This window comes from Doryrhamphus excisus, linkage group LG23 (genome assembly GCF_037039965.1).
Source record: "Doryrhamphus excisus strain RoL-2023G ecotype Guam linkage group LG23, RoL_Dexc_Guam_v1.1, whole genome shotgun sequence".
NCBI classification, from domain to species: domain Eukaryota; kingdom Metazoa; phylum Chordata; class Actinopteri; order Syngnathiformes; family Syngnathidae; genus Doryrhamphus; species Doryrhamphus excisus.
In genome coordinates this window covers 6,840,489-6,863,303 of record NC_136379.1, presented here as the reverse complement: position 1 = coordinate 6,863,303, position 22,815 = coordinate 6,840,489, and the positions used below count along the sequence as shown (strand labels likewise).

The 22,815-nt window shown below is 37.2% G+C and overlaps 1 protein-coding gene across 14 annotated transcripts in view; it reads right to left on the bottom strand.

Moving 5' to 3' along the window:
* The window catches only part of prom1a (prominin 1a), a 53,194-nt gene that overhangs the window by 13,768 nt on the left and 16,611 nt on the right, over positions 1-22,815 (bottom strand). For 9 of the 14 annotated variants that reach the window (XR_009126632.2, XR_009126639.2, XR_009126640.2 and 6 more), the window contains 13 exons: positions 9,058-9,178; positions 8,092-8,155; positions 7,696-7,785; positions 7,394-7,417; positions 5,275-5,504; positions 4,125-4,199; positions 3,987-4,050; positions 3,741-3,900; positions 2,410-2,562; positions 2,212-2,335; positions 2,028-2,131; positions 616-700; positions 259-405 (listed from right to left, as the gene is read on the bottom strand). Coding sequence is in view for 4 of the 14 variants with exons in the window: in XM_058065003.2 (XP_057920986.2) it covers positions 259-405; positions 616-700; positions 2,028-2,131; positions 2,212-2,335; positions 2,410-2,562; positions 3,741-3,900; positions 3,987-4,050; positions 4,125-4,199; positions 5,275-5,504; positions 7,394-7,417; positions 7,696-7,785; positions 8,092-8,155; positions 9,058-9,178 (1,441 nt within the window). In the remaining 10 variants the exon portion in view is untranslated. The remainder of the gene's footprint in view (positions 1-258; positions 406-615; positions 701-2,027; positions 2,132-2,211; positions 2,336-2,409; positions 2,563-3,740; positions 3,901-3,986; positions 4,051-4,124; positions 4,200-5,274; positions 5,505-7,393; positions 7,418-7,695; positions 7,786-8,091; positions 8,156-9,057; positions 9,179-22,815) is intronic. The other 5 variants (XR_009126634.2, XR_009126637.2, XR_009126636.2 and 2 more) reach the window with 1 other exon arrangement.

Sequence of the window (22,815 nt, the reverse complement as noted above, 5' to 3'; positions counted from 1 at the left end):
AGGCGGGGGATTATTGTGAATGTTTTTCATCTAACTCCTGCTAATATGCTAGCTGTTGGTGGCGCCCCAACTCTATTGTTGCCGTCAAGGTCCCATTATATTGTGTTTGTGAGTGAAGGTGAAAGAATTATCTGTGGCGGTCCAAATTTATTTGTGGCGGGTCGCCACAATTAAACAAATATACAGTAAGGGAAACACTGCATACACAAGTAAACACATACATTATTAAAATGAGCATATTTTATATCTATGTGTCACCTCCTCCAGGTAGTCGGCATAGTTGGTTTCCGACAGTCCCGCCTCTGAAAAATCCAGAAGGTTCTGCTTGCCCTCCGCTTCCAACAAGATGATTCCTCTCAGGTCAATTTTGACGCCGCTCAGATGAGTCGCAACATCCTTTGTGAACTGCAAAAATAAGGAAACATATTGTTAGAAATGTGTGAAAGCCTAAAAATATAAAATAAAAAAATATACAAATGACATTATTATTTTCATTATGTTGAATTCAAATAATCTAAATAATGATGTATACAAAGAAGGAGCACTTTATGAGAAATTGTGACTCATGGAATAAATCCAAACTGCTCGAGCGGTGCCAATGTTGCGTTCACTGACCAATGTGTTGTTCAGGAAAGAGGAGACGTTGAAGACTTTGTCCAGACGCAGGGCGGAGTAAATGCCTTTGTTTTCTTTGCAAGTACTAAACGAGACACACAAAGAGGGACGTCAGTGAGAGCCTTTGCTGCCATCTAGTGAACACAACAGGAAGTGCACAACACCAACTGGGAGGGAGGTTCCTCTGAACAGGAAGTATACTGTATGAAGGCTGCACAATGTAAATCCTGAAATGTTTATACTTCTTCATGCCGCGTTCATGGTACCAGCGGCGCTCTCTTTGCTTTAAATGGGCACATGACGGCTCAACACGCTAAAAATACGACCACCCGCTGAGGGAACACAAGCTGGCGGTCTCTGAGGAGGGGGTGATAGAAAATGTTCTCAAGGAGGAATTAAAGCAAGCTTGGGGGGGGGGGGGGTCAATGCTAATTAGACGGCAGGTTCTCACTCCCACAGCCATGAAAATGAAATATGCAGTAAAAAAGGCGCCTGCAGAGGAAAATGATGCAAGGTGGACTCTCTTCCTGGAAAAAATACACTCACTGATGGCTGCATTTTAGTCAGAAAATATCCAATAAAATAAAAGGGTCCTGTGCTTGTATTGAAGAAGGGGTTTTTAATGTATCGGTGAAATATGAAAATGAAAGTAACTTTACATATATTACAAATACTGCAACTCAGCTTTGTCACACACAGTAGGGAAAAAGCCAATTTTAGTATCCACACCCCATTTTTTGCTGCTTTTTTCTTTTATAATCATTTGTGTGTGAATTTCTTCACAGAATATTATAACTTTATTCCCATATTATAACTTCATAATTTTCTACATTTTTTCTAATTTGTTTTCAAAATTTTCTATATATATAATATTTATTTTAAATATTTTTATAACGTTTTTCTCTTAATAATTTGATTTTATTTCTGGACAATTATTGCAGATTTTTCAATTTTAAGCGTTTTTGTTAATTGATACTATATTTTTTTTCTATTTTGTTTTCTAAATTTTCTATATATATTATATTTATTATATATATATTTTATAACGTTTTTCTCTTAATAATTTGATTTTATTTCTGGACAATTATTGCAGATTTTTCAATTTTAAGTGTTTTTGTTAATTGATACATTTTTTCCATTTTGTTTTCTAAATTTTCTATATATATTATATTTATTTTATACCTTTTTTCTCTTTATAATTTGATTTTATTTCTAGACAATTATTGCAGATTTTTCAATTTTAAGTGTTTTTGTTAATTGATACATTTTTTCCATTTTGTTTTCTAAATGTTCTATATAATATTTATTTAATATATATTTTATAACTTATTTCTCTTAATAATTTGATTTTATTTCTGGACAATTACTGCAGATTTTTAAATTTTAATTGTTTTTGTTAATTGATACTTCACCTGTACAGGCTCTCTGCAGTGAGCTCCAGCTCCGAGTCGTTGTACATGTATCCCGGGATGAAGTTCCTCCACTCGGGGTTCACCATGTACGGAGCGTCTACAACCTGCGGAGTCGGACGCCAACCAGAGTTGAGCCACATCATGAACCGCGAGAACGTGCTTGTCGTGTTGCCACGCGACTCGCCTTAAAGAGTTCTCTGGAGTGAAACGGCTCACAGATGAGCTTCTCCATGTTTCCCCCGAGCAGGAAGATGGCGGTCAGGAGGCCCATGAGCACCCAGGAGAAGATGAAGCTGAAGCCCACGCCGCTGTGCAGGTTAGAGTTATGATATAATAAAAATCAGATTTTGTGGTAAAGGACATGAAGGCAACACGGTCTTACGCCATCAGCATGGTTCCTCCCGTGTTGGAGATGCACCCCCGGGTGGTGGGCGAGGCGTGCTTGTCGTATCCCAGCGTGCCGCACAGCAGGCCCAGGTAGTTGAAGGCCAGCACCAGGACCACCATGCAGCACAGAGCCACGCAGCCGATCCACCTGAAGAACAACACGGACACTAACTCAGCAAACACCCCACCCATCTACGGCCTGCTTGGAGGACATTTGGACTATGGCTACATACGTTGACGTCCAACCCATACGTGTAAATCATCATACAAGAATAAGCAGCATCACTAACAATCATTACAAAAAATAGGGTTGCAGATTGCAAATATATTTAAAAAAAAAATTCATATTTTGGGGCTAAAGCGAGAACTTTCCGAGCAAAAAAATGACCTTCCCCCCAATATGTTTAATCCTAAAAATATAAAATAAATACATTAAAAAACCCCAACAAAAACAGAAACATGAGAAAAGAATCCTAGCAATAAAATGTTTGTTATAATAAAGTTGTAGAAAATGAATGAATGAATGAATGAATATTATGGAATTTGTGAATAAAGTTATAATACAGTAGTACATAAAAAAAATAATAGTCACAGTATTCAAAGAAAATGTTATATATTTATGAGATTTAAAATTAAAAAGTCATTTTTAAAAAGTTGTAATATGCTAAAACAAAAACTAGGGTTGCAGGTTGCAGGAAAAACTAAAAATAAATATAATATATATAATATATAATTAATAGTAAATATTAAATATATAAAAATAATAATAATATTTTGGGGCTAAAGCAAGCAAAAAAAATGACCCCCCAATAAGTTTAAATATAAAATATTAAAAAAATATATTTAAAAAACCCCAACAAAAATAGAAACATGAGAAAAGAATTCTAGCAATAGTTTGTTATAATAAAGTTGCAATATTATGGGATTTGTTATAAAGGTATAATACAGTACTACAAGAAAAATATGGAATAGCAAAAATGTGAAAAAAAAACAAAAAGAAGAAAATTTATATTTATGGTAAATTAATTTTCTTAAAACAAGCTGTGAGCCACAAACGGTCCCTGGCCCGCATGTTGGACACCCTTGCTTTCACCCTTCATATCATTAGTGGTACTACTACCACTACTAACAATGATTAACTATCATTCAAACATATCGAAGAAAATCATTAGTGTTTAAAAAAAATATTAAATACCATCTTTAAAGTATGATAAAAAAATGTATAATAAAATAAATAATAATTATTAAATCCAGATCTGATCCACATTTTGCGGCAGTTCCAGTGTAAACATAGAAAACGTTCCAAAGGAAGTTTTGTGTGGAGACCTGTAGAAGTCCAGTCGGTCGATGTCGGGGTAGTGGTCCTCGATCTTGGCGTGGGCGTGGCTGATGAAGATGGTGAAGTTGGAGAGCGAGCTCTGCACCGGGAAAGCTTTGGAGAAGTTGCTGATGTTGCTGCCGATGTCGCTCACCAAACTCTGGACCCCTGCGGCAGCAAACGTGTCAAGACGCTTTCAAAAAACAAACACACACAAACATCTCGGATACTTCCAGGAAAGTCAGCTGACTTACTGTGCACAATGTTTCTGGTCTGTACCATCACCGTATAGGGGGTGTCGTTCAAGGAGGCGTAACCCTGATGAATAAACAACCAAGCGGTTCCTTTCGACTATTCCAACAACAACAACGGCTTGAATCCAAAATACTCACCTTGTGAACGACGCCACTGAGATCAGTCTTCAACACGGCGTTCATCTTCTCCAGCTGAGAATTCACGTTGGGAAGCTGCTCACACAAAAAAAAGCAACACACACGCATGACTGTAGACCACCATAATGCACCTCCTGGGTTTACCTCATATACATGTGCATGCAAGTTCAATTATGGCATCAAACCAACACATGTATTCCAACAAATACTGTATTAAAGTCTTAATACTCAGGGTAAAAAGTTGTAATCTTAACAGGAAAAAATGTGTATTTTAATGACAAAGTCAGAGTATTAGGAGAATTAAGGGAAAAAAATATAACATAAAAATTTTGCAGTCTTACTAAAAATTTCTGTGAGAGTATCAGCAAAATATTTAAAAAATAAAGTCACAGTATTCAAAGAAAATGTTATATGTTTATGAGATTTAAAATTAAAAAGGCATTTTTAATGCAGTCTTACCAGAAAAAAATGTGATTTCTGTGAGATTATCAGCAAAATATTAGGAAAATAAAGTCACAGTATTCAAAGAAAATGTAATATATTTGAGATTTAAAATTAAAAAGGCATTTTTAAAAAGTTGGAATATGCTAAAACAAAAACTAGGGTTGCAGGTTGCAGGAAAACTGGAAAATTTAATATTTATTAAATATATTTAAAATATATTTAAAAAATTCTAATATTTTGGGGCTAAAGCGAGAACTTTCCAAGCAAAAAAAATGACCCCCCCAATAAGTTTAAATATAAAAATATTTTTAAATTAAAAAACCTCAACAAAAATATGAGAAAAGAATCCTAGCAATAATGTGTTTGTTATAGTAAAGTTGTAATAAAGTTATAATACAGTGGTACAAGAAAAATATGGAATAGCAAAAATGCGGAAAAAAAACAAAAAGAAAATGTATATTTATGGTAAATTAATTTTCATAAAACAAGTTGTGAGCCACAAAAGGCCCCTGGCCCGCACGTTGGAAACCCTTGCTTTCACCCTTCAGCTCTTTGGAATAAAATCGTCACATTTTGTCTGAATTTTGAAATGTAAAAATCAAAATATTTTTCCATATTACACATTATTATTATTATTATTTTGACAGTAGTTAGGAAAGTTGTATGTACTACTACTAAAAACCCCCAAAGCTTAAAAAGGAAGTACCCGCGTGAAGTTGGCGCTGATCTGCAGCTGCGACAGCGACTGGCGGATGTTGCGGCACAGCTGGGCGGAGGTGGCGTCCGACTCCTCGTCGTGACAGCCGGGGTCGTTGAGGGTGCGGTTGATGCTGGCCCTCACCAGGCTCAGGTTGAAGTTGAGCTTGCCCGTGCCCTCCTGCAGGACTTGCAGCGACACGCTGACGTTCTCCAGGGCCTCCTTGGTCTCCCGCATGGCTGCACGGCGACACAGGCGGCACACGCGTGACCACGGCGGTTGGGGTGGTGATGATGTCACCAAAAAAACCTTCAATTCATCTTCAACGTTTTATGTACTTCTATGTTCCAAAGCATCTCCAACTCTATGGTTATCATCACCCTTATATTGATTATTTTGACTACCAAATGTATTCTTTTATGTTTTTAATGTTCTATTTTATATTTTAAAGCGCAACAATTCTATACTAACTAGCTCTTCTTACCCAGCCTGCAATAGCATCCATGCTAGCTAACAATCTATTTAACTTGTTAAAAAGTACTTCAATATTTATATGCTGTCAATATCAACATTTTAAAAATACTTTACTACATGTGTCTACGTAGCGAGCTATCATGTGACTTCTGATTTAAGATACATTTAATGTTTGATGTTTTGCTACTATGCTACATAACCAGTAGCTAGCAATGTATTTAACTTTGTACATCTTGAAACATATTTCAGACATTTATGCCAGAAATATTTGCTTTTTTTTCCTATTATGCTACATACTGTATCTGTCGAGCTAACTATTTACATTTTCTAAAGTTACATATTTTTAATTATAGAAATATTAGCTCTTGTGTACTCTGCTATGTATCTGTGAGCTAGCAATATATTTTAATTTTATGTGAAGTTTTAATGTCTTAAACATACTGTATTTAAATATTTTATTAGTTTTTAAAGATAATTTTATGCTAGAAATATTAGCTTTTGTCGACTACGCTATATATCTGTTGGCTAGCAATCAATTTTATGATGTAAAATTTGTATGTCTTAGACAATTTTATGCAGGAAATTACATTTTTTCTACTATGCTACGTATCCGTCTAGCTAGCTATTTTTATGTCTTTAATCATATTTAAGAAATGTTATACGAGAATGCTTCACTCTAACATGCTAGCTAGGTACTTTAATATCCTAAATGCAAGGTTTATACGCCTTGAAAACATATTTAAGACACATTCATGCTCAAAATATTAGCGCTATTACTATGCTACGTATTTTGCTAGCTATGTATCTATTTTTAATTATCTAAATGCAAAGGTCTTATTTCATTAAACATGTTTAACACACTTTTATAGTAGAAATATTAGATTTTCTTTAAATGCCATGCATCCATTTCCTAAATGCAATTTTTACATCTTTAAACATATTTAAGATATTTTTTATGCTAGAAATATGAACTTTTTTCTACTGTGCTGTGTATCTTCCCTGGCTAGTTAGCTATTTTAATACTTTTATGCTAGAAAATATTGGCTTTTTCGACACCAATCTCATTTCATTTCCTAAATGCGAAGTTTGAAACATATTTTACGATATATGCCTTAAATATCAACATTTGTATGGTATGTTGTGTCGCTATCTAGATAGTTTTACGTTGAGATTCCATGCTTTGCTGTGAATAAATCTGCCTAGCAACAGCACACAGGCTGTACAAGAAGACGTAAATGATATGCAAATGAGCTGCATGTACGGGAACCGGACTCGACTGTCATTTATGTTGTTTTTCTTGCTGTCATTAAAAGGACAACGGGACACAAACAGGAATGACAAAGCGGCTTCAAACGCAACACGATTAAGCATGCATATTTCCCTGCATCCTTGAACGCAGCCAAGATGCAGGGGGGGGGGCAGCAAGAGAGGGAATTCCAGGTAAATATTGACTTGCACGTGGTTAAAAGAGCATCAAGCAGGAGGAAGGGTTGATGGGGGGTTTAGAGTGCAAAGTGCAGTTTTACCTTTGAAATTATTTAGGTCACCATTAAGGGTGGGGGTGGGTTTGGGGGTGGGGGGTCACACAGGGAAGGACAACTGTGTCACATGTCACCAGGTAAGGGGTCAGAGGTCATTGCGCAGTTACCGTTACCTTTGATGGCTCTGTCGATTTTCACTTGACACAGAGACGAAGAGAAAAGAAAGACAAGAGTCGAAACTATTTGGTTGTCAAATTGAAAAAAAAAAAAAAAAATGTCCTCTGCTTTTTCCAGCCAAAGAGCCCGCAGTGTAAAATGTGTAACGCTTCTCTCTGACCTGCAGGGGGTGCTGCAGTCACAGACAGGAAGCGGGCACTGGAGAAGAATATGACTTTTTGGTTGTGTATATGTTTTGTTCATACCGTGCTGATGGTATCGTCATAAGGAAATGAAAAAGGAGCGTATATCCACTTACCTCCCGTCATCTTCAGCACGGCGTCCAAGGCGGGCTGCACCTCCTTATCTAACTGATTGCGTATCCTTCCACCTAATAGCGGACCTATGTCTGGTTAGGAAACAACAAGACACAAACATTCATGAAAGACATTTATTACTTTGCCTCCCTTGGATACATAAAACACAAAGAAAAAATATTAGACGACTATGAACTATATGGTATAGACTATAGACTCTTATTTGCATACCACAGATAAATGTACTACTGAGATATTCGGAGGAAAAAAAGTTAATCAGTCAAAAAAAACAACACAACAAAAAATTTGTATTTTGTCATTTAAAAGTAAGGCAATAGAATCAGCAATAACGCAATGCTGCCACTAGAGGTCGCCAAATAGCAAAGGTGTGGACTTACTCTCCAGGTCGTACAGGACTTGGTTCTTGGCCGTGGCGTATTGGGAGGACAGGTAATCAATTTGCTGCAGACAAAAAGGTATGAAAATGCAGGATTAGGTTTGCAAAGAGGGCCAAATTTCTGGATTCATTTTTAGAAACTGTCCATGGCGACGTTATGTCCCCCCCCCCCCCCCTCCATATTCCAGGTTGGATTTAATGGGAATATTGTATGTCACCACTGATGAAAAGCAGGCACTTTTGCATGTAAAAAATTAAAATATATAATATAATACAATACAATACAATACAATACAATACAATACAATACAATACAATACAATATAATATAATAATATAATCTATAATTCCACCCCAAAAACTTTAACCAGTAGTATAAAGTTTTGGGGTCATTAATTCAAACTTATTTTTAGCTAAAGCTAAAAAAAGAACAAAAATTAAGAAACTTTTTTTAACCAATAAAATATGAGAATTAAGTAGAATTTTGGGGTCATTTATTCAAACAGTCTTATATATGCTAGTATGCTAACACATTTTGGTGTTAGCATTGCCTAAAAAACACCAACACTAATAAGAAAAAAAAAACAACACAAAAATGTTAGGGATAAATGTTTCTTTGAAGTAAATAAATATGAAATTGAACATGAATTTTGTGGTAATATATATTCAAACTGCCTGATGTATAGTATGCTAGCAAGCTAATACAGTTTTGCCAGTAAAACACGACAATAAAAAGAAGGGACTGTGGGGAACAACTTTGGTCGTTGGTGTTTTTTAACTGATTCAATACGAGATAATATGAAAACTAAACCAAATCAATCATTTTAAAATCAAGGAAAATATGAATGTTCTGAACTCCTGCTTCCATGCCAGCATCGTATAAAATCAGAATAATGCTGCTATACGAGGATTGATCAATCAGGATTTTGGTCATGCCAGGTGTGTGGGGGGGGGCGTGTCCTCATACCATGGGCGTGTCGTTGGCGAAGGTGTGCAGGTCCCTCATGTTGCTGTTGACCAGACGGCGGATGTTCTTGATTTGAGCGCTGAGGTTCTGGTTGGCGGCGTACGCGCACAGCACGCCGATCCTGGAGGACAACAAGACTTCCTGTTAGTCAGTAGAACACGGTGCATACGTCTTTGGTCCTTTTCAGGAAACTACGACACGTCAATGACATGCGTGATGCAGACTCTTCTAATGACACCAAGTGAAAGAAAAGGAAAGTGAAAGTAAATCAGGCATGGTAAAACGATAAAGTAGAGATATGAACATTGGTGATGTACATATTCAATGTGAGGGCATCCTTTGCTTGTTCTGAAGGACTTGGAATCATGGAAAAAAATGAAAAAAAAGCCACAGTAAAGCACAAACACGCCTGGAAGGCTCATAAATATTTAAAGAGTCATCACGAGGTGGGAGCTATTATTATTATTATTATTATTATTATTATTATTATTTGAACACAGCATTTGTTGGAGTGAATCAGCATTTTTAACGACCATGGGAGCCATAAAGGGAGGACTGGTGGACATATTCAAATGAACGGCGCATAATAGTGCGACTATTTAGCGTCGGCCCCTCATCAGGCAGACCCGAGCGTGCTGGTGGTGAGGCTTTAATTAGCTTGAGCAACATCAAGGCGAGCGCAGACCATAATAAGCTGCTTCCATGACTCACGCTCAATCCCCAAGGAATTGTCAGCACAAGCAGCTAGCGCTAGCGCTACATATATTAATAAAGAGCAAGCGTGTGAGATGGATGAAGCATTCCGGACCACCCAAGATGCATTGCAGCAATGCCCATCAGCGGGCAATGAATCTTGGATGACAGAAAAGGAAGCATCCGGAAAGCCACCGGGAATGGATGCATATGAATAAGACTGTTTTGGTGTACGCAGCATGCAAAGCGATTGAATGCTGCATGTGAACACGGCCCGCTTCATGCTAACCGGTGCTGGGATCAACACTCCTTGTAGAATTTCCCTTTTGTGGGGAATAATCCCATTAATCCAACCTGCATAATCCTGCAGACGTTCCTCCTGCACGTTTGTCCTCATGCAGGGAACACGCAGCCGCTTTTAGGCCCCTTGTTGCTCGGGTTGACTCCAAGCGGTGGTGTTTTATTTAAAGAAAGCATCGTTATAACTAATAATCGTTAACTAATCGTGTACGCAGGCGGCCACACATCAGGCTCAATTAACTGCTCAATTAGGGATTCCCGTGTTAAACGACGTGCATACGTGCGTTCAGCGGAAGAACACATCGACGCAAGGACTGTTTCCCCTTCGTTATGTACGCTAGCACTCCTCTGATTGCAGTGCAGCAAGGAAAAGGAAAGGGAAAGTGAAAAGAAGTGACGTAACCCACCAGCTGGGATAAGACACTCGAGACACAGGTTAGTTTCAGCCTATACTGATGATTGTGTTGCAATAGTAAATCGAAATTAATTCTAAAAAAAAAAATTTTAATTCTAAAAAATGAATTTAGAATACAAAAAAAAATAAAAAAATTCAAGAATTTATTTGGGGGAAAAAAAATCTAAAAAACAATAATTTGGTCATGGTAATGGTTTAATTTCATTTGAACATGCATCAGATTACAATTGAATGCATCACATAATCAGTTCATAGTTCCACATGTCCAAAAAGAGTAGGAAGAAGCAAAGCTTATTAAATCCTACCCCTCCATCTGGTACTTTTACAATCAGTAACATTTGTTCACTTCCTGCTTTCCTAATATAATTTTATTAGATTTTTAAAATTATTTTAATGAATTAATACATTTTAATTTTAATTTCTTCATTAAGAACTAGAATTAACTTCATTTGGACTTGGTGGAAATGAACTAAAGCTGGTTTTACACGACAAGAAGTGACCTTTTGCTAAGCCCCACCCCTAAAAGGTAGACTGGCCAATCACAGAGCAGCATATAAGAAGGCTATGACACATCCCGAATGATGTTTTACATACATTTTTGCACATTTATGACATGTGATATAATAAAAATATTCCATGTAAAGTGTGTGAAAAATAGAACAAATAATGACGATGGCTTGATTCATTAATTTGGTGTTGCCTTAATTGCTGTGTATTGTTTACTTGCTTCTTTTCGGTATTAAAAAGGAAGAATAGAAACCAAGCATTGAAGTCTTGGGCTTGCTTTTTGTTTATGGCGGCCGGAATTGCTGACACAGCGCTACGAGCTGTTTAAAAATGCATGAGAAGACTTTCCCAAGGTTTGCTTGGTGAATCCTCCCAGGAACTTCTCCTCTGCAGACAACTTGTCACACACACACAAAAACACACACAGAAACACGCCGGCGAGGCAGTTTCCATGTTGTGTGTTATGTGTGTAATTTATTCCGTGTGAGATATCACAGCACAGCATGGTTGGCTAACTGACTCAGCAGTAACGAGCTAGCCTATGATTGACTTCTTTAAGGTGGCTTCATTTTGATACATTTTGTACATTAAAAGATTCGGAACTAAACATTATCGTAGCTTTGTGCTAATTAGTTTATCAAATAAAATAAAGTGATGGAAAGTTTGCAAGGGTTTTGCATACATTAATTTGTGTCGGGCCACCACGGACAGATTAGGACCACCACAAATAGATTAGACTTTTTTTTTTTTTTTTTACATTTAATGCTACTTGTTCCCCTTTGCTCATAATCTGTATAGCTTGTTGTTCCAACTCCATACACTAGATGGCATCCTAACACGCAGAGTTGGTCACGCATTGTAAGCAACGCTCATCAATGAAGTGAGATTAGACGTACAATGACTGGACACTATGTGTCTACTACTGTACAAAACAAAAACAAATAAAGTTTAAAAACATGACCATGTGACGTTTTTAATGCCACATTTTACTAAATGTAAGAAAAAGTAAGGGACAAAGACATGGAAAAGTGAGAAAAATAGAGAAAGCAGGCAGTGAAGTGGATCCAGCCAGAACCAAGAGGAGATTGAAATGATACAAAAACAAACGCCTTTTTTTCCCCGACTCTTCATCACCCCTTCCTCCCCCTCCTGCACTTGTGCACACAAACATACATGCATGTATCTTTTTTTCCCGTTAAATTGTTTTGTGTTTTTGTTCTTGTCTACTAGTGTAGATTTTGCTTGGGGCAAACCCAAGTTTGTCCACTAGAGGGGGCAATCCAACCCCTCACTCACTTCTTATCCAAAGCCTTTTTCCCTTCCAATTCAAGCCAAACAATACGTGAAACTGAGTCCATTGGGTGGAAAGTCCACAAGAGCAGAAGAAAAGGGGCATCGAACTCGACACAGAGACATCGACCCCCCTCCCCTGAGAATGTAGGCCACTACTGGGGGGGGGGGGGTGCTCGCTGCGGGTTAACATGGACCGCTGGCTCCATGGCTTGGAGGAACTAACAATGGTCTGCATTCACTCATTCAACTCCTCCCTGCTTGCACCACAATGAAAGTAGACCTCCATCATCACCATCATTATCATCATCATCATCATCATCACCATGTCTCCCCACAAGGGCAGAGCAGACCTCTGCCAAGGCTGACAAATCCCTCACATTAGGGCAGGGGTGTTTTTGGGGTGTTCGGACTTTCTTCAGCAAGGGGCCGTGTAGTGAAAAATTCAAAGGATGTAAAGGTGGCTGATATTTAGTCAGGTAACACATGTACTTTATATACGCTAAGGCGTTACATCTATACATTAGGGATGTCAATCGATTAAAAGATTTTATCATGATTAATCACATTTGGTCCATTGTTAACTCACAATTAATCGCAGATACAAATATGTTTTTATTAGGGGAAATGTCACCAACAACTGTGGCACATAAAAAAAAACTGGTGCTGTCAATGGATTAAAATATATGATGTGATTAATCACATTTGGTCCGTAGTTAACTCACAATTGCAGATAGAAATATGTTTTTATTAGGGGAAATGTCACCAACAACTGTGGCACATAAAAAACTAGTGCTGTTAATCGATTAAAGAATTTGATCGTGATTAATCACATCTAGTCCATAATTAACTTACAATTAATCGCAGATAGAAATATGTTTTTATTAGGGGAAATGTAATCAACAACTGTGGCACATAAAAAAAACTAGTGCTGTCAATTAAAATATTGGATCACGATTCATTGCATTTTTGGTCCATAGTTAACTCACAATTAATCGCAGATAAAAATATGTTTTTATTAGGAGATACGTCACCAACAGCCGTGGCACATAAAAAACTAGTGCTGTCAATCGATTAAAATATTTGATAATGATTAATCACATTTGTCCACAGTTAACTAAAAATTAATCACATTTAATCGCAGATGGAAATACGTTTTTATCTATAATAAGTAGGGGAAATCTCTGTGGTAAAATATTTGATGTGCAACTACAACGATAATTACATCAAATTTTACGTAAGATGATATACATTTCGGAACAATGGGCTAATATTTAAAACAACACAGTCAGCAAGCAATTTTGTATTTCTACTTTTCTTTATTATTAGCATATTAGCTGTTAGTCGCCTGCAAACGTTCAGCAAATACAAAATTTGAGCGAGTGAGACCTCTCACTCTGACTTTTTATTACAGTGTCAGCTCAAAATAAGATTTGTTTATTTATGCTTGCTGGTGTTGTTTGGTTTTTGTATACAGGAAGAAGAAGAGGAAATGACATTGCATCGTGATATCCTGATTGTTTACAATTAGCACGTATACAGGAATAACGCGTTAGCTGGGACACTCCTGCATTAGGTGATGAGAAAATAATGCGTTGAAAATGTCATGATGCAACCCCAGCGTGTGAACTAAGCTTCTTCATTCCGCTCCGACCCAAGTGTGAACACAACCTCCACCTGACGGAACTCAAACACTTGGTGCGAGATATTCTTGAAAAAAAGCAACACATGGAGCTCTCGCTCGGATGGAAAATAATCCCCAAAGTGTGAGAAGAAGAGCATTGTTGGAGAACTCCTCAAGCCAAAGATCGGCGCCGGCGTCAGGCAGCACATACGAGTCAAAGTAGCTTTTGTTCATTTCTTCTCTTAATCTCAGGCCGCTTTTTCTTTGCCTTCAAAGGAAAGAAAAGACAGCTCAATCTCTATTCCAAAGTGGAGCTATTCCAGGCGGATAAATCCTCACAGCCGATGTGGTCCGAGACAAAGATCACGTCTTTTCATGCGCCCTACTGACGTGCCCCAGCTTCGGCTTCATTTTATATCATACAGTTTTAATATGGCGCTCCTTTTCCATTTTTTACTTCAACACGTCCATTTCTCAAACACTGCTCAATAAAAATATATGTGATGTTACACATATCAGTATCGGTAGATATCAGAATCAGAAATTATGAGTTTGACAATATCGGCATATCAGCTATTGGCAAAAAAACCAATATCAGACATTCCTAACTGTGTGTGGAAAAATGATCAAATTAGTTTTGTCTGATATTAGCTGAAAAACGATATGCTGATATTGTCCAACTCAATTTCCGATACCGATATCAGCCGATACCGATATGTCTAACATGACATATATGTGTTTTAAATATCGGGGAAAAAATCTGATATCGATAAACATCACAATTTCATGCTGATATCGAGCCGATAATTGGCGGACATCCCCGGATAAAATATTTAAGCACATATCAAAAGTACATGTACATGAAATATATATAATATACAGTATAATACCCCCATTACCAAATTAATATGTCAACTTGTTAGCATGGCAAACAAGCATAGCTGTTTTCATAGGTAGACAATATATATACTGTATGTTAGCATGCTAATGTTAACATGTTAGCATTGTTGGCATGCTAAGATTAGCTTAGCAGCATAGTGTTTTCATAGGTAGGCTATCATGTAAACCCTTAGTACTATCATGCAACATGTTAGCATTGTTGGCATGCTAAAATTAGCATAGCAGCATATTGTTTTTATAGATAGACTATTATGTAAACACTTAGCATGCAACATGTTAGCATTGTTGGCATGCTAAAATTAGCATAGCAGCATAGCGTTTTCATAGGTAGACTATTATGTAACCACTTAGCACTATCATGCAACATGTTAGCATGCTAGCTTTGTTGGCATGCTAAGATTAGCATAGCAGCATAGCGTTTTCATAGGTAGGCTATCATGTAAACCCTTAGTACTATCATGCAACATGTTAGCATGCTAACGTTAACATGTTAGCTTTGTTGGCACGCTAAGATTAGCATAGCAGCATATTGTTTTCATAGGTAGACTATTATGTAAACCCTTAGCACTATCATGCAACATGCTAGCATTGTTGGCATGCTAAAATTAGCATAGCAGCATATTGTTTTTATAGACAGACTATTATGTAAACACTTAGCACTATCATGCAACATGTTAGCATTGTTGGCATGCTAAGATTAGCATAGCAGCATAGCGTTTTCATAGGTAGACTATTATGTAACCACTTAGCACTATCATGCAACATGTTAGCATGCTAGCTTTGTTGGCATGCTAAGATTAGCATAGCAGCATAGCGTTTTCATAGGTAGGCTATCATGTAAACCCTTAGTGCTATCATGCAACATGTTAGCATGCTAACGTTAACATGTTAGCTTTGTTGGCACGCTAAGATTAGCATAGCAGCATAGTGTTTTCATAGGTGGACTATTATTTAAACACTTAGCACTATCATGCAACATGTTAGCATGCTAAAATGAACTATATGACAGCATATACAGTATAAATCATCTATAAAGCTACACACAATTAGATATTATATGACTTCTATGACTTATTCTTTTCTGTTGGCAGATGAGTTCAATATGTGATAGTTACATTGTGCTCATCCAAGTTAAGATAATGACTTGGCTGAGGTCATCTTTTCCTTTTTACTGCGCCGTTCCCTCTTTCGTCTATTTTCTGCCTGCTCGGCCCCTGGCGGGCATCCTTTACTAAAACGCTGCACCTCCCGTTAGTCAACATGAGTCACTAAGAGATATTTGCTGATGCGGACGCTCATGCAAGCGTTCCCAAGATTTAATGAGCGAGCGGCAGAGTCTTTGGGAATTTGAACATGTTTTACGGCCGGTTGTGGCCGCAGGACAATGTTCCCTTTGAGGCCGTATGTCAATAATAATAATAATAATAATAATAATAATAATAGGAACAATCCAGTCCACGTTTGTGGCGTTCATCTCGGCATCAGCGACGTAAGACAGCAAACAAGAGAAGCATTTCATGTGTGTGTAGGCGGGGGGTTTTGAGGGGGGGGGCGTAGACATTATCATTAATTAGGCCCCGTATGATCGGCTCGGCGGGGTCGCCGAGCTCGTCACGTTGCGACCTTTTGCGCTAATGGTGTTAGACAGCCTGTGACTAAAATAGACGGTGGAAATGCACGCTGGGTAACGACTTGAGACAAGCGCTGGCTTGATAAAAACATCCCAGCTCGTCGTTCTTTTTGGTTTTTTTTACCTCCCCTTTTTAATGACGCGTTTATCCCGACATATGTAGTCTTACTGAACACGGAGCTGTTAACAGCCGCACGAGTAACTCCCATCATGCTACGCTACTGTTGCTCCCGAGTCGACGTGATGAATGTTAGCGCTTAGGCGGCGACGCAGGAGGCTAATTAAGATGGCGGCGTCACATTGTGCAATACTGATACATTCAGTTTGGGGTTTTTTATGTGCAATTGTGTACTTAAACACATACAGTACATACAGTACATACAGTACATACAGTATACTGCTTAGCGGGGGCTTATTTAGTCATTTAGTCAGCTTCGGTACTTTTGATAAAAACTGTTTTACACTTGTCTTCTCTTCTTTCGCTGCCCGTGTACTTTAAATTAAAGGACGACAAATCAATTTTATATCAGGCTTTTAACTAAGATTTTTAAGCTTTTCTTATGTTTTTATCTTTTTAGTCCTATTTTATGCTCTTAGTCTTCAGTTTTTAACTCCAGTGTTTTGTTTTCATCTTTTAAGTCCCATTTTATGCTCTTAGTCTTCAGCTTTTAACTCCAGTGTTTTGTTTTTATCTTTTTAGTCTTATTTTATGCTCTTGGTCTTCAGCTTTTAACTCCAGTGTTTTGTTTTTATCTTTTTAGTCCTATTTTATGCTCTTAGTCTTCAGCTTTTAACTCCAGTGTTTTGTTTTTATCTTGTTAGTCCTATTTTATGCTCTTAGTCTTCAGCTTTTAACTCCAGTGTTTTGTTTTTATCTTGTTAGTCTTATTTTATGCTCTTAGTCTTCAGCTTTTAACTCCAGTGTTTTGTTTTTATCTTTTTAGTCCTATTTTATGCTCTTAGTCTTCAGCTTTTAACTCCAGTGTTTTGTTTTTATCTTTTTAGTCCTATTTTATGCTCTTGGTCTTCAGCTTTTAACTCCAATGTTTTGTTTTTATCTTTTTAGTCCTATTTTTTGCTCTTGGTCTTCAGCTTTTAACTCCAGTGTTTTGTTTTTATCTTGTTAGTCTTATTTTATGCTCTTAGTCTTCAGCTTTTAACTCCAGTGTTTTGTTTTTATCTTTTTAGTCCTATTTTATGCTCTTAGTCTTCAGCTTTTAACTCCAGTGTTTTGTTTTTATCTTTTTAGTCCTATTTTATGCTCTTAGTCTTCAGCTTTTAACTCCAGTGTTTTGTTTTTATCTTTTTAGTCCTATTTTATGCTCTTGGTCTTCAGCTTTTAACTCCAGTGTTTTGTTTTTATCTTGTTAGTCTTATTTTATGCTCTTAGTCTTCAGCTTTTAACTCCAGTGTTTTGTTTTTATCTTTTTAGTCCTATTTTATGCTCTTAGTCTTCAGCTTTTAACTCCAGTGTTTTGTTTTTATCTTTTTAGTCCTATTTTATGCTCTTGGTCTTCAGCTTTTAACTCCAATGTTTTGTTTTTATCTTTTTAGTCCTATTTTTTGCTCTTGGTCTTCAGCTTTTAACTCCAGTGTTTTGTTTTTATCTTTTTAGTCTGATTTTATGCTCTTGGCCTTCAGCTTTTAACTCCAGTGTTTTGTTTTTATCTTGTTAGTCTTATTTTATGCTCTTAGTCTTCAGCTTTTAACTCCAGTGTTTTGTTTTTATCTTTTTAGTCCTATTTTATGCTCTTAGTCTTCAGTTTTTAACTCCAGTGTTTTGTTTTCATCTTTTAAGTCCCATTTTATGCTCTTGGTCTTCAGCTTTTAACTCCAGTGTTTTGTTTTTATCTTTTAAGTCCCATTTTATGCTCTTGGCCTTCAGCTTTTAACTCCAGTGTTTTGTTTTTATCTTTTTAGTCATATTTTTTGCTCTTGGTCTTCAGCTTTTAACTAGTGTTTTGTTTTTATCTTGTTAGTCTTATATTATGCTCCTATTCTTCAGCTTTTAACTCCAGTGTTTTGTTTTTATCTTTTTGTCTGCTGAGGGGGTGCCATCCTTGGGTCCCTTCAACACGGCCGGCTGGGGGTTCCTCCCTTTAATGTGGGGGTCCGCCCGTCTATCGGAGTCGGGGGGCCCGGGTGCTGGTCCCCTGATGGCACGGCCTGCAGCTCCTCCCAGTGTGGATGGCCCCAAAGGTGGCGTTTCCTTGTTCCTCAGTGCCATGCCATGTCTGCCTACTGTGTGTGATTGTGTGCTTGCGTGTGTGTGTGTGTGGGGGGGGGGGGGGGGGGGGGTCTAGTATGGAGGGTGGGAAGGAGGGGCTTTCTTTTCGCTTCATTGTTTTTTCCTTTTAATTGTGGAAATTGTTTTAATTCTGTAAAGCACTTTGTGTTGCATTTCTTTGCAGGAAAAGTGCTATACAAATAAAGTTGATTTGATTTGAATAATCGCCTTTTGTCTGGTTTGCCTCATAATAAGTCCCCTGCTGATTGGACATCACTTTACGGTAAATTATGTAATCATATAATACTCCTGTTTTGCTGTCTGATGATCACCTCTCGTCCGGGAGGGAAACTTTTGTCCCGTTTCTCCGAGGTCAGAGCGGGCCGCGTTCCACTCGGCGTTCATCTTTTTAATTGCCTCTTTTGGTGGGGGTCAAAGGCGCTCGTGTTCTGTCGGCGGCGGGTCGTGTATTCGGGAAGCCGGACGAGATGCTTTGAGCCTCGGGTTAACCAACACAGGCAGAGACGAATGGAAGTAAGAGGAAGTGATTTATCACTTTAATGGCGCTTGCGAGGGCCGGTGTTTTGGACTCGAGCTGCCGGCGTCTTCGAAGTTCCCACGGGAGCTCGAAATTGGTAAAAACCATTTCAAAAAGTTTTATTTTGTGCCTTAATTAAAAAAATAATTTTTAGTTACAGTGGAACCTCGCTAATGTAAATCCAATGTATTCTTTCCAGTGGCTATAAATATTAAAAAATACATTTTGTAAAGAATAATTCCAAAACATAAATGAGGAATGGGTGGAACATTACTGATGCAGACTTCCTGTACATCCTGGAAAGTCGGAATTCAATAAAGTTTCTCATTTCCTTCATCAAACTGTTGACACTCGTAACTTTCTTTGGCCCCATGGCGGGTTATTTAGTTGTCGCACTTCAAATAAAAGTCAACAATTTGGAGGGTGCTTTGTTTGGGTAAAAAAAAAAAAAAATGGAATTACGGAATTACATGAAAAACAAGGAAAAGTGTTTGCAATTTAGCACAAATTTGAACAAAAAAGGCATCACAAAAGAACGGGACGTACAAAAAGACGCAACATTTTAAGTGACAATATTCAACAGAAATAGAATCACACAAAAAGATGGGAAAAATTTTGCAAAAATCAAAAATGTTAAAAACTGAATGATATGAAACTTTAAGTGAACATTTTCACTCAAAAGCAAACCAAGGAAAAATTGTAGCTAAAATTACAAAAAGGGCAATTTAAAAAAAAAAATTTAAATAAAATATATTTATATATTAAATATTTTCAACAAGACTGAATTGTACAAAAACTGATTTGACAAATGATTTTCACAAAAAACGCATTATACAAAAAAGGGGCGTACAAAAACCAATAGCTCAACTTTTTAAATTACATTTGAAATATGTTTTATTTTGTATTTTAGCATTTTTAAATGAATCAACACATTAATTAATTAATTTCACTTAAGTTAATGTGTTTGTTTTTCTTCATGGCCTGTGTCTACAAAGTTGTGCTTATAATAGCATCATTTAAACTCTCTAAAATTATAAAAATGATAAAATTATAAAAAAAAAATACTGTAGTAAATACTGTAATATATATAATATACTGCAATAAATTTATATTTGTAAAATATGTTAATGCAATTTTTTTTTAATGTCACACAAATGATTGTCAAACTTTGATATTTATATGCCAAATCCTTATACATTTTTCTTATGATTTGTAAAGGCCATAAACTTCATAGGCCACGATGGTACCTCTCCATGGGTGATGATCTTTTCCAAACTTTCGGGCATCGTTCTGTAAAAGTCCGATGTTTTTAATGACTTTCTAGCTTTGGTCAAAAGTCCTTGATCTCTCTCTGGGTGTCCTGGATGCTTCCTAACCGGATTCAAAGTCTTCTTGGAGACAAAATATCAACTCAGCTTCTTCTAAAAGTCAAGTGGGAATAAATTAAGACTGGGTTCCTTCCCCGCATGGAATCATCGCTTCGCTCCAGCGTGGGTTCGGTCGCTGGGGAGATTTTTAATCAGACTTAACGACGTCTCTGGTGTCTCGTCCCTGCTAGGATATTGCGGCGGAATTTGCAATAAGTGATGGAGACAGAAAGTCCAACTAAGTAACTCCTAGATGCGAGGGGGGGAGGTCGCCATGGTAACTGTTGCACAATCAAACAAAAGATGAGAGTGGATGAAGTTTCCGAGCGAGGAGACGGGATGATCTAAGATGTTGACCTACAAGACGCGCTCCTCTTCACTGCCGAGCACATTGGCCTCCATTTTCCCAGCGTAGATCAAAAAGCACTTCCAAAAAAAAGAGTCTGGACATTCTACTAAGACTTCGGCCCCAGCAACTCTGCTATTAAAATGATATTTTTTTCCTCATATGAAATAATAAAATTTCAACATTTTCTCTTGTTAGAATACGACTTTTTTCCCTTAATATTATTACGATATTCTCATACATTTTTTTGCCATTTCCCCCACCCTCAACTATTTCTGCAAAATTTTCTTTTTGTAATATTTTGACTTTATTCCCATATTAGAATTTTTTCCCCAACCTAATTTCCCCAAAAATTGTAGCTTTTTTACTAATTTTTTAGTAAAAAGTTTAGTTTACGTTTAACAAATTTTCAACTTTTTACAAATATATTTATTTTGTGAATATTTCAACTTAAAATGTTATTTTTCCCTATGATATTCCAACTTTTATTCTTGCAATATTACATCTTTTTCGTGTTGGATTCCAACCTTTTCCACCTAATATTTTGACTTTATTCTTTTAAAATGACTGCTGCTTTTTCCATTTTTGTTCCTCTCTTTTTAAAAATACACTTTTCGAACGTTCCGTGGGCGGCACTTTGGGTACCGCCGATTTAGGGGCGTAAAAAAATCCCTGTTCTGACACATGCATGTTAAATTGGATTGTACATGTCAAGTTTACACTGCTGTCATTCACCCAATCTGGAGTCAAGCTGGTTCGACATCACAGCCTGTGTCGCAAACGGGATGGAGTCAAAAACCCTGTTATTCGAGTTGGCAGCTGCATATTGTTATTATTTATCATGATGACATTATTATGATTATTTTGGAATGAATCATCACGGCATTTCACGGCGATGATGATGAGGATGCCAGCCTTCAGCAGGAATTCCTTGCCGACTGCACTGAGTGAAGCATGAAGGGTGCTGCCACATGGTATATTTACTGCTTTACTATATATAGAAAACAGCATGGGGTGGGGGTGGGGCTGGGCTGGGGACTTGCTGATGTCCAGTGTGTGTGTGTGTGTGTGTGTGTTGTGAAAACTGTGCATGCATCCCATCATTCATTGTATGCAAATTTGAACATTTTGCAATGAATTTGGCAGCAGAACGCACAGCAAACAACACACACGTGTAAAAACATCACATGCATGTGATTATTATTACGCACTAGTCTTCCAATGCAACCCTTATGTCTAATAATACTCATAATAATGATTTGGAGAACATGAGAAAATACAAGAGACTACACAGCAGCAACAGAAAGAACCTTGTAATAGCGGTTAGCCCAGCGGCTCACACGCATGACTTCACAGCAACGGCTGAGTACCAACATTTTAAAGCGCATGCAGAGCTAGATATGAAATGTTGGATTCTGACCTCTCATGACGGTTCAAATGCAGCTAGTGCCACCTTGTGCCAAGATGTTATTGCATGGCGCTAGCTAGCGACCCCTGGCAGTTATTTGCTCTTACGTACGGCGACTACAAAAGACACTGCGGATTGCCGCCTCTTTGAATTTGGTTTCACTCAGTCACGAAAAAAAAAAAAAAAAAAAATATATATATATATATATATATAAATCATATGTCATATATCACTATATTGACAGTTACTATGGTACCCATTGTATTGTATGGTCATATCACCTCGTACGAGGTACATTTAAAAAAAAAAAAAAAAGAAAACCTTAAACTGTATTATAGAAAGCAGGAAGTGAACAAATGTAACAGTTACTGACTGTAAAAGTACCAGATGGAGGGGTAGGATTTAATAAACTTTGCTTCTTCCTACTCCTTTTGGACATGTGGAACTGTGAACTGATTATGTGATGCATTCAATTGTAATCTGATGCATGTTCAAATGAAATAAAACCATTAA